General features: G+C 37.8%; 1 protein-coding gene across 1 annotated transcript; it reads left to right on the plus strand.

Annotated features, from left to right (window-relative positions):
- The first annotated feature begins 478 nt into the window (after positions 1-478).
- On the plus strand, positions 479-14,676 carry LOC117822418 (syndecan-2-like). Its single transcript, XM_034697126.1, has 6 exons — positions 479-566; positions 663-762; positions 9,260-9,401; positions 10,854-11,077; positions 11,213-11,522; positions 11,752-14,676. The coding sequence occupies exons 1-6, from the start codon at positions 487-489 to the stop codon at positions 11,913-11,915; spliced, it is 1,020 nt and encodes a 339-aa protein (XP_034553017.1). The 5' UTR covers positions 479-486; the 3' UTR covers positions 11,916-14,676.
- The last annotated feature ends 2,096 nt before the right edge of the window (positions 14,677-16,772 follow it).

A 16,772-nucleotide genomic window follows, 5' to 3' on the forward strand; every position in this document is an offset into this window, starting at 1 on the left:
ACCTGTTACTACTACACCCGCAACAATGGGTATTTAACATGGCAAAGTATTTACTTAGCAGCCTACAGTAATACGCAGGTAACAACTGTTGTTACTCTTGGCAGTCAGTTTACTTCATCCTTATTTTAGAAGACATCCAATTAAATAAACTGTTAAGCTGATCTAAACTCAATCGTAAACAGACTTAATAAAGTGTTCCCTTATATTTATATGAAATAATTGTATGTGTGTGTGTGTGTGTGTGTGTGTGTGTTTCCTTTGCTCTTTTATGTCCTTAATTCCTAAAAAGAAGTGTGTGTGTGTGTGTGTGTGTGTGTGTGTGTGTGTGTTTCCTTTGCTCTTTTATGTCCTTAATTCCTAAAAAGAAGTGTGTGTGTTTGTGGGTGTGTGTGTGTGTGTGTGTGTGTGTGTGTGTGTGCGTGTGTGTGTGCGTGTCTGCTCAGAGGAAGCCCCCTTCTTTAACGAACGTCACGCCGTGCTGACGTCATGACGGAGCCACGCTGCACAACCAGACCAAACAACTTTTCCAGAGTGGATCACAACGCGTTCAGCAGCCGTGGACCAAGGTACCGAGATTTACTGGAAACAAGACCGAAAGCGTGTCGAAGAAACAGCGGACGAATTGATTTTGATTTTTGATTTGTTTCCCTCACGATCGACAGCTTTTTTTACACCCAACTCTCTGTTTTTTTGGAAGTTGAGATGAGGAATCTGAGGTTGTTGTTCCTCGTCGGACTGGCGACAGGGTTCATCGGTGAAACAGTGAGTCGTTTTTACTTTCTTAATGAAGAGCTGTTGTTTAATGCCTCCTCTATTTCACTTTGTTTTATATAATTTTATCGGCACATATTAGCGGTTGAGATACGTTACAGAGAAGGTTGTTTTATTTTGATTGGTTGCTAGTTCCATCTGTTATTGTTTCCAACACTGGAATGTGTTTTTAATGTCATACATATAACGTCATGGCTGCTCAGTGTGTTGTTTTATTCACATTTTCCCTCACTGGTCTACGTGGACACTATAAGATAAGATAAGATAAGATATTACTTTATTGATCCCCGGGGGGGCGGAATTCAGTTGTTACAGCAACCCAGACATAATTACACTCAAGAAGAAGTTTCAATAAGTAAAATAAAATAAAAAGATAAGTAAAAAATAAAAATAGATAAATAAAGCTAGAATACAATTTAGATATATACACATACATATATGGCAATAACATCTCTTTGTTCATGCCAGTAAAGCCAATTTGAATTGAATTGAATTGAATTATATACAATGTTACAATGGAATTTAGATTAAATAGAAGTAATTACAGGCAGTATTAAAAATGTTTCAATAGTGACAGGTTGACATGGTGTGATTATGGTTGGTAATGACAGATTAAGCTGTAAATAAAAATAAATATGGGTATGTAATATGACTATGAGTTGTAGTTACAATAATAATGTAATATAACATAATGTAATATGGCAAAGATGTAATATGCATACTGTTAGGATTCAAAAATATGATTATAAAATAGCAATGCTGTTTTATAAGGATGAAAGAACCACGTTACAGAGACGACATGCCATTGTAAGGACCAACACAGGGATTACCGATATTCCTCCGGAGGCTGTATCCAAGCCAAGTTCAGGCGTCCAGTTGGTATCAAGTTCAAATAGGGCCAAAGTCTGCTCAGCCTCTAAAGCTCATAGCGTTGACATTTAAACCCAAACCTCCGGATCTGACCTAAATGTCTCATCCACACAGACGGATCTGCTGTCAACTTTTAACTGTCATATTTGCAAAATTAAATCATGTCTGAGAAAATAATTTAATTAAACTGGGATGAAAAAAAAAATCAGAGGAATGAGAAAATCATTCTGACAAGTCACAGATGAGAAAAGTCAATTCAATTTGCTTTATTGGCATGAACAAAGACATCTCGCTGCCAAAGCACATAAGATTTATATACATTACATACACTACTAGTCAGAAGTTTGGAAACACCTTCTCATTCAAGGGTTTGTATTTATTTTTATTATTTGAAACACTGTAGATTAATACCGAAGACATCAAAACTATGAAAGAATATATATGGAATTATTCAACAAAAAAATGTTAAACAAACCAGAATATGTTTTATATTTTAGATTCTGTAAAGTAGCCCCCTTCTTTCCTTCATGACAGCTTTGCACACTCTTGGTATTCACTCAGTCTGCTTCATGAAGTGGTCTCCTGGAATGGTTTCTAATTAACATGAGTCTTGTCAAGAGTTCATTTGTAGAATGACTTGCCTTCTTAATGTGTTTGAGACCACCAGTTGTGTTGTTCAGAGGTAGTAGGGTTAGTACACAATGGATAGTCCTATTTGACTACAGTTGTAATCCATATTATGGCAAAACCAGATTATTTCATAGTTTTGATGTCTTCAGTATTAATCTACAATGTTGAAAATAATTAAAATAAATCCAACATTGAATGAGAAGGTGTGTCCAAACTTTTGACTGGTAGTGTATATATACATTACATATAATATATACATTACATATTCTATAAGCATTAATAAAAAAAATGGTGTCACCCATACAGCATATCTCAATATCCTCACTTGTATGCTCGTAAAACCTTCACTTAAAATCAAATATTATGGGATGGTGCGTCCCTCAGGCTGTGACAGGCAGTCACATATTCAGCAGCCAGAGGAGCTGCTGACCCTTCCCCCAGGAGAACTGACAGTTTCACTTCTGGGGTTAATGTTGGGAAGTTTGGTACCATTTCAGTAATTTCCCTGTAGTGGGAATCTCTTAGCCTGTATTTGGTCAGGATACGTCTTTCCAAAGTCTCTCACAGCATTTCCCTCCTCCGTGTGTCTGCTTTAAAAGCATGGGAAACACCTGGACATGGAAGGCCACAGCAGAGCTCTCCTCTATGCATTTTCACATGTGCCAAAATATCCAGCTTGCATGATTTATTGACTGCAAAAGTCCCAAATGAGAGTCAAAGAACTTCACCACCTCTCAAGAAATGCATAATATTTTTGATATGTGGACTGTATATTTTGAAAGTGAGAGACCCTGAAACTTGAGATTGTTCCCCTGGATTAGAAAAGCTGGGAGGTTAACATTGGCTTGATCCCGAAAGACACATGAGAGTGAATAAATACACTGTAATGTAATTTATTTCCTGCAAAGCCCTGAAGTGTTACAGTGGAAGAACTGGATGTATAATATACTGATTCTTGCGTTGCTTGAATTACACATTTTTAACCACTACATTTTCTATACATAGTTTAAATGTAAGTAATACTCTGTTAAACACAGGCTTTGATTCTCTTTTGCCTGGTGCCACTAACAAACACACCCAGGTCCAGGATCCCTGTGAATGATGGATCACTATGGGTATTCAAACTGTCTCTCTCTCGCTGAGTGTGGCTGAAGAATGACTGGTTAGTCAGTCAATGATGCTCCAATCTAAACCATGAATGTTGAAACAGGCTTTTCGCCCCCGTGACAGATTGTGAACCGGTAGTTGTGTCATTTTCTGGATGGATGACTCATAGTGAGTCCCAATGGGCTAGTCCAGACAAGCTTGGAGCTGCGTGGGATCCACAGTTTTCCACCCTACCAAAGTAGGCAAGAGGGAGAGTGTCACACCTGCTTCTCACTATTACAGATTAGGAAATTTCACAGATCTGCAGAAACAGGTAGTCGGATACCTGCGGAGGGCCAAATCAGAGTAAGAAGAACTGATTGGAAACACTGGTTTAGTTATGGAAATAAAGTGGCCGGCCTTAAGCTTCATGTGCTATCAGTTTATCACACTGGTCTCACTTCTTCTGAAAAAAAGTCTGTACACATCCTAACTAGCATCTGATTGGCTGACTGCCCTATTCTATGACTTTTGGTACATCTCTAGGTCCCATCTTTCTACACGACTCAGTCTATCCTGAGAGGCAATCACACTAAAGTCAAAGATGTACCACCAAACCCAAAGAGAGTTGTAAAAACAGGGTTCGGTTTTCTTTATCAATAACAAATACCAGTGAGGTTTTCGCTAAGTTTTGTTGTTGAGCTTTTGTATCTTTTTCTTCCACCACTTATCTTTTAATATTTTCAACCTCCTGAATAATATCAATCGTATCTATTGACAAAACAGTGTAGACCAAGACCTTAAGCTAGGGGTTTGAGTGTTAGATTAGATACACATCTGATGCTAGATAAAAGCTGATACCGTGTCATTTCCTGTCCAAGTGTTTGAAGGTTCCTCCCTCCTGAACAGGCAGAGGTGGCTCCAGTTATCATTGAAGGCTGCAAACACACGACTGGTCGGACATTTTTTTGACTCGTAGCCTTGATCAAACATACACCTCTTCAAACACAGCGCTGTGTGCTGCTGCTATCTACGCTGTGATGACAGGCCTGCTTTGTACTTATGGATGTTACACAACCCCACTCTTGGCCTAAGTGCCCCGGGTTGTCATTGACTTTCATCTCCATTTGGAAAATTTTACTTTAGCGACTGTGAATCCAATGGGAACAGAAAATATGTTTGTGTGTTAAAATATTGATTTAATTATTTAATAATGCACTCCCAAACACATAATTTCCAAACCTTCACTGCTGCATGCCTGTAGTGTTTTATCACCACAACTTTGGGACACCACTTGGTTATGTTAAATGTTAAGCGTGTGTTCGTATGTGTGAGATATGGACATGTGTGTTTTCCAGATGTACGTGACTTCATAATGTCTTTCGGTAAACCCTAATGCAAAGCTTCTTCCTGGTAAGGGGGTTGACAGAGTGGTGGCAGCAGTTATTTTTCTCCTGTGTGTCATTTTGTTTGAAACACTGTCTGCACGTGTGTTTGAAACACTTGAATAATTCACAGGTAATTCTCATTGTCAGTAAATTATGCAACTTATTTGTCAAAGAAGTGTACCAAACTTTCTCCAACCTTTTAGATTTGCTACACGATCTCAAGCTGGGACTGTGTGATGGAAAGTTGTCACTTTTTCCTTTCACTTTATTTCCTACCTGATAGATTTGAATTAGTATCTAACAGGGATTTAAATGAATAGTTCACTGATGCCTTTCTGTCCCGCTCATATCACAAAAGTGTCAAGCTATTACTCAGATCATGACATGTAGAACTTTATTTAATCCCATAGGGGTCAATTGTTGAACTGAAGTAAAAACTTTGAGAGCTCATATTATCAGACGATATCAGAACACACCAAGCAATTAAAAACTCAACTGCTATTTGATACAACATCTCTTTTGAGACACATATTACTGAAGCTAAGAATAAAGTGTGTGTCTCTGGTCTTAATCAGAATCAGAAATACTTTATTAATCCCGGGGGGAAATACAGTCATTAAAGTATTCTCTTATACACAGAATGTAGTCAAAATATGAATAGAACAAATAATAAAATAATAATAAAATAATAATAAAATAATAATAAAATAAAAATAAAATAAAAATAAAATAAAATAAAATAAAATAAAAACAAAATAATAATACAATAAAATAAAATAAAATAAAGTATATACAGAAGCGCAGAGTAGTTAGAATTATTCTTTGGAAAATGCTAAATTTGGTAAAAGGCCTAATTTGGGATAATTACGTGGAATATTCACATTCAGATTCAGATTCAGATTCAGAATACTTTATTAGTTTCCGAAGGGCAATTCAGTTTTACAGTCAACCTGTCCATAGTACAAAAGTACATCGATTACATGACAATTATCAAATTTTTGATATTGGGATTTTTAGAATTGTACTACAAAATTAGGTCGTCCTTAAACCTAACTTTTCCCTGAAAGTTGGTGATGGTAATTTGTTCAAATCCCTGTTTGTCTTCTGCTTTGTTTCTCCCAGAGCTCATGAATTAAAAAAATGTAACTAAAGTTGGAGTTTTAAGCAAAGACTGCTCTCATGTAAGTTTAACTAACTGTAAACACCAGTTTGAACATTTCATAAACGATTGAGTGAATATCTACCAATAGTAATGTTTATAGATAATGAAAATGTGCTCCTAAATTGATCTCACTGTATGTCGGTGATACCTGAAAGTGGCTGGGGTGGTGTGTTAGTCAGTTCAGCAGCACCTGCAGTCACAGTAAGGCTGCTTGTAGTGGCATAACAAATATGAATCCTAATTTCCACCCATTTCCAGTCTGTACGTTGAGTCATGTCACTATCACCGTGAGCCACTCTCTTTCCTAGCTGTAAAGAGACAACAAAAATGTCCTCTGGAGCTACAGCAGACATTTTTCTCCAGTTCAATCCTTAAATTAATTCATTGTCTATTTTAATCTTATGTTAAACTATTAGAAAAAACATACAAGGACCATCACACGTGACGTATACCCCCGCTGCAGTCCTAGCCCTGGGTCTATGTGCCGTCTGTTTTGAAAAGCAGCACAGCATCTGCTTTAGTAATCCCTGGTCCAAGTCAGCAAGAATGTGAGAGAGCCCTTTCTGCTATTTTAGCTTGTGCTGGCATTTGGAGACTGTTGACATCTGAAAACATGGATGTTAATGATTTTCTGTTTGGCTAGCCTTGGCACATTATGTGAGCACAACATCTGGTTCACCTCACCGTGGTCTTCTCTCGTTACATCGCAGCCTGAATAAAAAAAATATAATGTAATAAGAAAAATGCGCTAAGGATATTAAGCAGAAAGTTTTGTGTTGAGCCTTTAAGTATTGCAACTGCTGATCCATGCAGGGTTACTCAGTGATAGAATAATTACACACATTTTAGATGCATAGCCCATCTGATAGCTGTCTTGTGGAAAACCATGCAGAAAATGAATCAGTCACAGTTATTAACAAAACTAACAGTCTGGTTTAGTTTGTTGTCTTTGTTTACATGTTGTTCTGCTGATGGCTGTAACCATGCTGCCAAAGGAAAGGCTTGTACTTGTACAAGAACAGTCATGCATTAAGAATTGATTCATACTTCCTCCTGTTATGTTCGTTTCTCTGGAACAGCAATAATGTTCCTGGGTCAATTTGACCCAGGGCATATTCAATTATCCAAAAGTGTCAGAACACCAAAAAATCCCAATACACATTTAAACACATTTAATTTAAATCAAATTTTTAACTCCATTACTAACCATTTAAATCAAGATTTAGTCCATTGGTGTTCTTTAATCCTCACAGATCATGGTTCAATGAGGATAACTCACTCGTTTTTCATTAAAATTCATGTTAAAACTTTTTTAATGTACATTGGAAAGCCCTTAATATAAATACAATAGTTTTACATGACATAGATTTAAGTGTTAAGTGTTTTTATCTATTCATTTTACTAAAAAAATAAGGCAGTACATCTTCTCACACATCTTCCCCCCTCTCCCCCAGCACCTGTTTTAAAAGAAACATAGAGTAGTGTCCCAGTCGCTCTCCTTTCTTTCTCCCGTGTCCCGTCTTTCTCCCTCTCTCAGCACCTGTGTTAGTGGAAGCATAGTATACATACCAGACATACTTTAGATCTCAATGGGCCATATTCATCCATGTCTGTGTGTGTGTTCGTGTGTTTGTGTGTTTCTGTCTCACTGTCTTGCCACCAACATCTGCTGAGCCATTTGTCTCAGACTCATTATCAGGTCGCTGTCTTTGATTCATGTGTTTTTCTAGGTCTATCTTGTTATGGGCTTTTCCAAGTTTACTCAGCTTGTTTTATTCTGCTTAGACACAGAGGCTGTCTCATTTCAACAAGCTGCTGAATAACGTCATCTATTTAAGTACCTCTTCTCTTTGGCTTAAGCATAGTTTCCAAGCTTTAGATGATGAGATTAGCAGAGTTTCGGTTTACTTCAAAGTCCTCTTAGTAGTGTTTAGGTTAGTGGAAGCTTTCCCTAAGCTTCAGTCCTTTAAACGCAACAGTTTTTTTTCCCCCTGTGTGTGTTGTCTTGTCTTTGAAGCTGCTTTTTCTTCTCCTCCTTCTCGTAACCTCACTTAAATCATTGATCTATGGCTCTTGCAAGCATCACAAATTACTGATGCAATACATGAAATGAACAACAAACCAGCCTCCCTTTACTGTACACAAATCTACAGGGACACTTACAGACATCAGAGAGCACTCTGGCATATTTGTTCTGAATAGGTCACGAATTGTATGAGGTATTGTCTTACTGTAGAGGCACTCACATGTTTTCAATTAGTGAAAGGAATTCTGTAGGTATGAATAGAGGAGATCTGGGTGTTGTCTGCCCTTCTCTTTTCCCATCTTTTTAGGTACAATCCTGATTCCAAAAAGTTGGCAAAATGCTAATAAAGACAGATTTTGATGGTTTGCAAATCATTTAAATATTCAATTGAAAACTGTGAGACAACATATCATAAAAGTTTATTGTTTTGTGAAAAATACATTTTCATTATGAATTCCACACTGGCTACATGTTTCAAACAAGCTAGGACAAGGACCACAAAACACTGAAATAGTTTTGTAATTCTTTAAAAATCCCTGTAGGAACATCTCCCAACTAATGAGGTTAATTAGCTCCAGGTTAGTAACGTGACTTAGGGCACTAAGGGCACGCAAGAGAAGCTGAGCCTCTCAGAAGAGGTTCACCACTCTGTGAGTGACTGTGTGAGGATATATTTCAACAATTTTTGAGTAATGTTCCTCAGAGTCAAAGTGCAAGGAGTTTGGGGATTTCATCATCTATTGTACATCATGTCATTAAAAGATTCAGAGAATCTTGAGACATCTCTGTCAGATAAAAAGGACCCGGCTGAAAACCAATACTAGATGCCCGTGTTTTTTGGGCACTTCAGACGGCGTTGCACTTAAAACCGGACATAACTCTATAGTAGAAATCGCTACATAGTATAAAAAGCACTTCCAAAAACCACCGTCTGTGAATACATTTCGTTGATACATCAACAAATGCAGTTTATAACTGTACAATGCAAAGAGGAAACCCTATATAAACATGATCCAGAAACACCTGGACTTCTCTCGGCCTGAGCCCCTTTAAGATGAGGCGAAGTGGAAGACTGTCGTGATCTGACAAATACAAATAAGACGCTGTTCTCTGCTCATTATTAACACACAGTTCAAAAGCCAGCATCTTTGATGGTATGGGTATGCATAAGTGCCCGTGACATGTTTAGCTTACACATCTGGAAAGGCGCCATTAATGCTGAACGATGCCTTTTAAGGGCATCCCAACTTTTTTGAAATCAGGGCAGTAATTCACTCTTCACTTAACTTATATACTAATGATTGTTTCCCTTTCTTTCTTTCACAGCTCTTTGTTTCTTCCCAGTCACCCATTTCTACAGCTGATGACTTGTATATCGAGGGACTGTCGTCAGGTGACCTCTTGATAGATGATGACGATGACGAAGATAGGGAAGACGAAGACTCTGGCTCTGGGTCTGGAGACTACGGTAAGAAGGCTGCCACCTGTGTTTTGTGATTTCTGCTTTGGCTAGTTAATTTTAAAAAATAATTTGGGTTGCAACTTCACAATCTGTGATTTATTCGTTTTAAAAGGCAAAATGCCGATTGTCATCTTAGGATCGAAATGCTTTTGAACATAGAGCCCACGTGTTTGTGTATATGGAGGATGTGCAAGCATAAATTCCAACTCTGGATTTAAATTCACAGATGTTCTATTTATTGGAAGTTTAATATTCAGATTATAACACCTCTAAGTCTTGAATCACATGTCCTCAATTTCAGATTTACCATTAGGCACTTAGCTTTACAAACGAGCAATTGAAGCGCTGTAGACCTTCTGGCACAGACACTCAGACAAAGAGGCACACACACTGTGCCAGATGTTTGTCCTGAGGGGATATGTTGAGATTTTATTGGAAGAACACAGATGTTAGATATTCCTTTTCTATCAGTGACTCATCTTTATACCCACAGTGAGTAATGTGCTGAAACATCACTGCAGTCAAAAATCAAACTAAAACAGGGTTGGGTAAATTCCCTGAGGAAACTTGCTTGTTTTAAGCATTATGGCAGCTCACTTTTCACATATCAAGTTATTCGATGACTCATTTATTTTTATCTAACCATAAGTAACACTTGGTCCTTAAAGCCCCTGTGAGGAACTTTTGGTTTGGGTTGATTTTGACATGCTGTACAGATGTGATTTGAATTATTTTTTTGGCATACACTCATTTTTGTTTTTATTTTAACTGGTCTATATACTACTCACTGATAATCTTTGTAACGCCCCAACGTCCCAGCGTAACCCAATCCCAGCGTCGTCCAAAGGGGCGCGTTGTTCAAACCTTGCCTCCAGGAAGCTTTAGAAATTGTGTGTTACCGGTGTGGAAGAGGTGAGGAAAGACACCGGCTTCCCTCGTGTGCACTTCCTCGTCTGTGTCTCACGTCGAGCCTTCTGCGTAGTCCGGGATCTATGTCGAGCGTGCTGTTGAGCGATCCTTGTCACCCTCGACAGAGATCCCGGACTACGCAGAAGGCGGTAACACACTTTCTAAAGCTTCCGGGAGGCAAGGATTGAACAACGCGCCCCTTTGGTCGACGCTGGGATTGGGTTATGGACCGAAATGGTGACGTTTGGGCGTTACATCTTTATTGTGGAAAGTGTAAAAAAGGCTGTTTCTGCAGATGTGGTCAGTCACTGTGTGTAACACCCACTTGACACTGTAAAAATAACTGTACAGAAATAGTCAATGTTAGTGCCTTTTGCCTCTGTAGGTCATCTAAGGGCATCAGTATTAGGATACTAAGATACTTAGAACACTGAGAGTGTATTTTTAGTGTAAACAGCGAAGCTCATGTACCATAATTAATACAAGGGATATACATTTGCGCAAGGTTGTAGGGGAAAGTTTTTGATTTGTTTTTTTGTTCTACTTCAGGTTTAGGCATCCTCACAGATCAAGACGAGCAACTCAGGAAGTTCCTCAACCTCTCCATGACCACAGTCTCAAAAGATACTGTTTCAGTCCAACCCCAGCCAACAGCAGGCCCTCCTCCAAACCCACAAACCACAGCAGAAGACAGCCAGGGTCAGCTCACCACAGTGGAAGTGACCGAGACTCCATCATTCAAACTCCCTGACGAGGACAGAAGTGATGAGAAGGTGCACTATGACTCTCTTTTCTACAAAACCTTACTGTTAAAGTTGGAGAATGAATGTGATTGCAAAATGAAGCACGTATGATTTGAAAGGTTCAAACGTGTACTAAAAATGTAACGACTGCACATGCTCCTCCAGGTGCCAGGCATCAGCCCAACAGCTGACTTCTCCACACTGAACACCAGCCCCAGCCCCACCAGCACACCTCTCAGAGACACTACTTCAACCAAATTAGGCATCGAGATCAGTGTGAGCACCGACGCTGGGGATAACAGTCTGGATAATTTGGATGTGTCATCACCCAAAGGCAGCGAAGATGTGGACAAGACCAAAGAGGAAGACAATGAAATCGTGGCCAAAGATGGCAGAGGCAGCAGGATGTATGACATGGATGCTGCTGAAGAGGTGTCTTCTGAGAACATGTGGGAGAGGACAGAAGTTCTGGCAGGTAAGGAAAAATCTCGGTTAGCCTTCACTGAGTCTTTGTTTGTCACTGCATGTCTTATTCCAAAGAAAGGTTTTCATGGTAACTCTGGATAGTAAGGATTATTAAACCAATCCATTCTTGGAATAAAGTCAGTGTGTTGACAGATTTAGGATCAATAATTTGAACACTTGCAGCGTGTATGATACTTGGGCTTAAAAATCTGATGACTCTTCTCTCATTTTGTCTCCAGCGGTGATAGCATGTGGAGTGGTTGGATTGCTCTGTGCTGTTTTCCTCCTCCTCCTCCTTGGCTATCGTATGAAAAAGAAGGACGAAGGCAGCTATGAACTGGGAGACGTCAAACTCTCTTCAACAACCTATCACAAAGCACCTACCAAGGAGTTCTACGCCTGAATTGACTGATAGGGACTTTAAAGGGAATCTCTCTGCTCCCAATCAGGACTGGGATTGGATGTAAACACAACTTAAAATGATTCCTCTTCATGAAGTTTGAAGTCAAGCACGTCGGTTTTTCTGCAGTGCTCCTTCCTTTATTTTAGATTTTCATCAACATATACAAGAACCATTGTTCGGGAGGACAAGGTCATAGGTGAATTGAAATAACATTCTGAACCCACAATCCTAAATTTAGAGAAAAGAATCATTTCCAGTTCTTCACAACTGTTTTGGCCTATAATAGAATTCAACTTAAAGTATTGATAACAGTGTGCCTTTACACTCACTCAACTTCTCAATGCTGGACCACACTGGGCTGGGCTTTGTTCAGTATTACAGAAAACTTTGTTCCATCCAGCAGAGCTACAGCCTGAACTATTGCAGCTCAGCTCAACAGCATAGAGAAAGTTCAAAGTGTATATGAATAGCCTTAATGAATTTTGAATAGACACAGTACCAAATATGAGATTAATGTAACAAAGAGCAAGTTTGTTCCAGTTCTTTAAGGTCAAATTTGCTGTCTTTGTTAACATTGTTACATTTCATTTTCTGTATGCTTCCTTTGCTAAATTGAAGATTTTTTTTGTTTTTATGTTAAATGGCTATGTTTTTTTTCATATGCTGTGCAGTATTGAAATGAGAGACTTTGTGACTCTGCAGGTACATATTTTTGTTGTTTTCTTATAGATATTTGACCAAATATAAATGTGCTTTATTGTCTTTTTCAAAGTTATTTTTTAGTAGCATTTTCAATATGTTGTGATTTTTGTGAGATTTTATCTCATTAAGCCATTTTTTTGTAAGAGATTTTAGTCTTTTCATTGAATTCAAACAGAAGTAGATCTAAGTCCTGAAAGCTCGCCTCTGTCTTGCATACACAATATTTTCACGACTGTTCTATGGGACAGGGTTGCTAAGGTAGAGCCATGGCTAATAACTATAATTCTGAAACCGTAGAAGTAACCAACATTTTCTGACGACTGCCAGAGCACATTCCTGTCTCACTGTCAACTGTATACAGCTAAAACAGCTGGTTTGCATTTAAAGGGACAGTGGCAGTATGGAGGGTTTTTACATTATATGGAGCCAGGATTTATTCACACAGCAGGGCTGGAGAGTTAAAATCAGTAACTCATTCACTATTTACAGACTTTTAAACACCTTGAGTGCAGCCAAGTCAGGTTTTAAACACGTGTCCTCTTTTCAGTCTTTACCTCAACCAGCCAACTAAAGGAGCAGGATCTTTTCTAGAGACTGGGTAAGGATTCAGGAGGCAGTTAACAGTAACGACAACAGGGTTGTGTTCTCATATGATAGAACATTGTTTTTAAACCTGTTCGATATTTTTCAGAAGATGTGATGTAGAATAGCCTTCTGTAAAATCTCAGCTCTACTGCACATCATGTCATAGACCAAAGCTTGTCACATCAGCCTCAAATTGACCAGGGGGAAATGTTTTCTCTAAGCAGCTCTATTTGTGGCCTCTCAATTTTATGAAGAGGTCAATCTTTTTTAATTAGCTTTGCTGTCCAGATGACAGGGAACAGTGCTCGATACATACATAGAGGTGGGAGTCTAAATGGTTAAACTGTGACCAACTATTCACACATTCTCGCACAACAAGGTTAGTTTTTGATTATTGAATTTCTGCTGTTTGGACTATCCTGACGTTGGCTCAGTAGTCACTATACAAACCTTAAACTGCTAAATGCATTAAAACAGGATTATAAATATTAAGTTGGTGTGTGATGCTACATTCATATTGTGTCCCTTATTTGAGGCTTTAAGTCTTGATATAATTTACTTTGCAATAGTAGCAAAGGCTATTTCAATGGAATTTTTAAGTGTACATGCAAACTACCTATTCTCTGTGGCTGGAATAAACAGGAAGTTCCTATCACCGATCCACTGTGACTTACTGTTGATAACGTGACATTTTTCGGGGTCTTGAATGCTCAGTGCCTCACAATACAATTTATACATTTACATGCTCTTGCAGCATTAGTGTCATGCTTAGTGGCTTAGGGCGTAACTCTGTTGTAAAGCTCTGTCCTCTTTTGTCATCCACACCAACGAAAATGTCAGGGGGTCTCTGGTATTTCCAGAGGTTCAAGACAGCCTGTTAGCACTTGCTGCCAATCCAACAGAGGATGACACAGAATAACCTTCTGTTTTGGGACACTGTTAGTTTACACAATGCGCTGGTGATACTATAATTTATAAGTATTAATTTAAACTTGCTTAAAACAAAATCCAGGTTATCAAAACAGCTATGAAGTGGGATTGTACAGTATTTACACATGCTTGAAGTGTCTTTGTTACTGTTTGTTATGTTTTTAATATTTATGGTTTAGATGATTTGACAGGCATGGTTCAATTCATTTTCAATTTCATTATATGTTGTCTTGATTTATAGAAATTATTTTCCATATTAATGCATCTAATTAATGATTATAGTAGTATATTATTGTCCTTGTACAAATTATTCAGCTCTAATTTTCAGTTTTTATAGAAGTTGTCTCTGAATTGACTGAAGCCTTGTTTAAACACATACACACCTGCACAATGGTGGGGACCAACCAAAAATCAACGCAAGAGAGACAATGGTGACAAAGAGACCAAAGATGGTCAGTACGGTACAATACAACTGTGTTACTGAATTAGTGTATCCTATGAGGTTCACTACTGAATAAAACAGTGGCTTTAATGTATTTCTAAACAACATTGTTTGCCTTTCTTTTTTGGGGGGTATTGGGGGATGTGTTTTTTCTTGGCACTATCATTCACATAGACTTACAACAAAACATATACTTATGGATACATATGTATTCACTAACAAACAACATATGGTATGTTATAATGCTCAACTGCTTATCCCCACTTCATGCCATTTTGGGAAATCTTTCTTTCTTTCTTTCTTCCTTTTTTTGCAGTGAAACATACACAAACTTTTGTGCCAGGAAAGCTCTGACCTGACAAGTATAGTTGGTAATGAGCGGTTGGTTATAACATGTTAAAGTGGGAGTATTTTCAGGCTTTCTATTGTCCTGATAGCTTTACAGTAGTTTTACGATTTTTTATTTTGCTTCAATCTGGCTGGTGTCTTTAAAAACACTTATTTCAGCCTCTACATGAAATAATAATAATAATAATAATAATACATTTTATTTATATAGCGCTTTTCAAAAACTCAAAGACACTGTACAATTGTTAAAATCAATACAAGCAAAAAAAACAAAAAAAAAACCCACAGATCAAGCAAAACAACACAACAGTACAATCACAAATGAAAAGCTAACTTAAAAAGGTGAGTTTTAAAACAAAAAAAAAGTTTCATTTCTCTATAAGGTCTCCTCCGCACTCTGGAAACCTCCTCCACTGTTGCTGTGCTAGAAAGTCATGTTTCTCTATTAAAAATGGCAGATTATGAAATATGGCCATATGTTTCAGACTCCAAATATGACCCGGAAAGTTTGGAAAGAGACAAAAAAATCCCCATCAACAAAGAACAGAGCGGGACATTTCACCGATCAGTGATGTCATGATTTGAGCAATATTCAAGTAGCTCTCTTATGTGACTTTGAACAAGCCATTCAGAGCAGCCTGCAATATCATCCTTGGATTATTTCATCACAGGTTTACCTCACAATATGATATTTTACCCATGCTTAGTATTTTCAACAATATTTTAACTTAATATTTGTAAATATGAAAAACATAATAGCACCTCATTTGATATATCTGCTTTGAAAAGGCAGATTCAGGTAAAAACACTCAGATTTTTGTACCTTGTTGTTGTACCTTGTCTGCATGGTAGCACAGGAAAAAATTTCCTCCAAACTTCAAGAGACATCCAGTTTTAAATGTGGTTGCCAGAGAAAAAAAAAAGAAATTTCAAACCACTGTGTTAAACCAAGCCAGCAGTATGAAGACAGAGCCAAATGGTCAGATGATTTTCAAAAGCTACTGATGCAAAGAGAGAGAGAGAAAAAACAAAAAACAAGTGGAAGAGGCAACAGTGAAGACAGGGACTAGTAAAAGGAGACACTGAATGTCTTCAAACAAAATGTGAAAAGCATATGGCTGAACATGCAATTTAACATGAGGTTAAACTCTGTTATATAGATTTATAACATTGTATAAACACATCAGTGTAATAAAATAGTGTGTAAGACAAGTATAAGTAAACATTACAATGACCCTTTTAACTGGGTGGGACATTTGCTTGAATGCCAATGACTGCAGAAGAATGCAGATTAATGGGAGTGAAATATGGGAATGAAACCACAGGTTGGGATGTGGGCAGAATAGTTTTGTTTCTGAGATGAAAATATCATATATCAAGCTCTGGACAACTTTTTAATAACTAAAAATTGTTGATATGGTCATATGAAAATGTTGGAAGAAGGTACAGTTAATAAAAAGTGCCCTTTACAAATTGCTTTCTGTATAATGTTAGAAGAAATGCAGGCTGCACCATTAGTAGATAGTCTGTTTCTGCAATATAGCTGTAAGGGTGGAAAGTATCTAGCTAGGTTGTTTCCTGAGAGATATCCTAGATATCACAGCAGCACTATTTGAGAGTAATAGTTGTATCTAAGCTGCAAAGACCCACATGTTGTTTATTTAGCAAACATTAGCAGGATTTCCTGGGTTATCAGTAGGATCATTTGTAGGATTGTATGAATAATGCTAAAGTTTATTTAATCTTATACATACCTGCCAACATTGGACTGTGAAAAATAGGGAGATTTTCTGGAGTATTGTAAAATCAGCCTATACCCAGCAACCCTGTCCATATATAACCCTAAACTG

The sequence above is a fragment of the Notolabrus celidotus genome, chromosome 12 (assembly GCF_009762535.1).
Source record: "Notolabrus celidotus isolate fNotCel1 chromosome 12, fNotCel1.pri, whole genome shotgun sequence".
Taxonomy (NCBI): Eukaryota; Metazoa; Chordata; class Actinopteri; order Labriformes; family Labridae; genus Notolabrus; species Notolabrus celidotus.

Coding starts and splice junctions, on each gene's coding strand:
- LOC117822418 (XM_034697126.1), top strand. CDS start 487: ATGACGGAGCCACGCTGCACAACCAGACCAAACAACTTTTCCAGAGTG. Junction 567..662: donor TTCAGCAGCCGTGGACCAAG/GTACCGAGATTT, acceptor CACGATCGACAG/CTTTTTTTACACCCAACTCT. Junction 11,078..11,212: donor AGGACAGAAGTGATGAGAAG/GTGCACTATGAC, acceptor ATGCTCCTCCAG/GTGCCAGGCATCAGCCCAAC.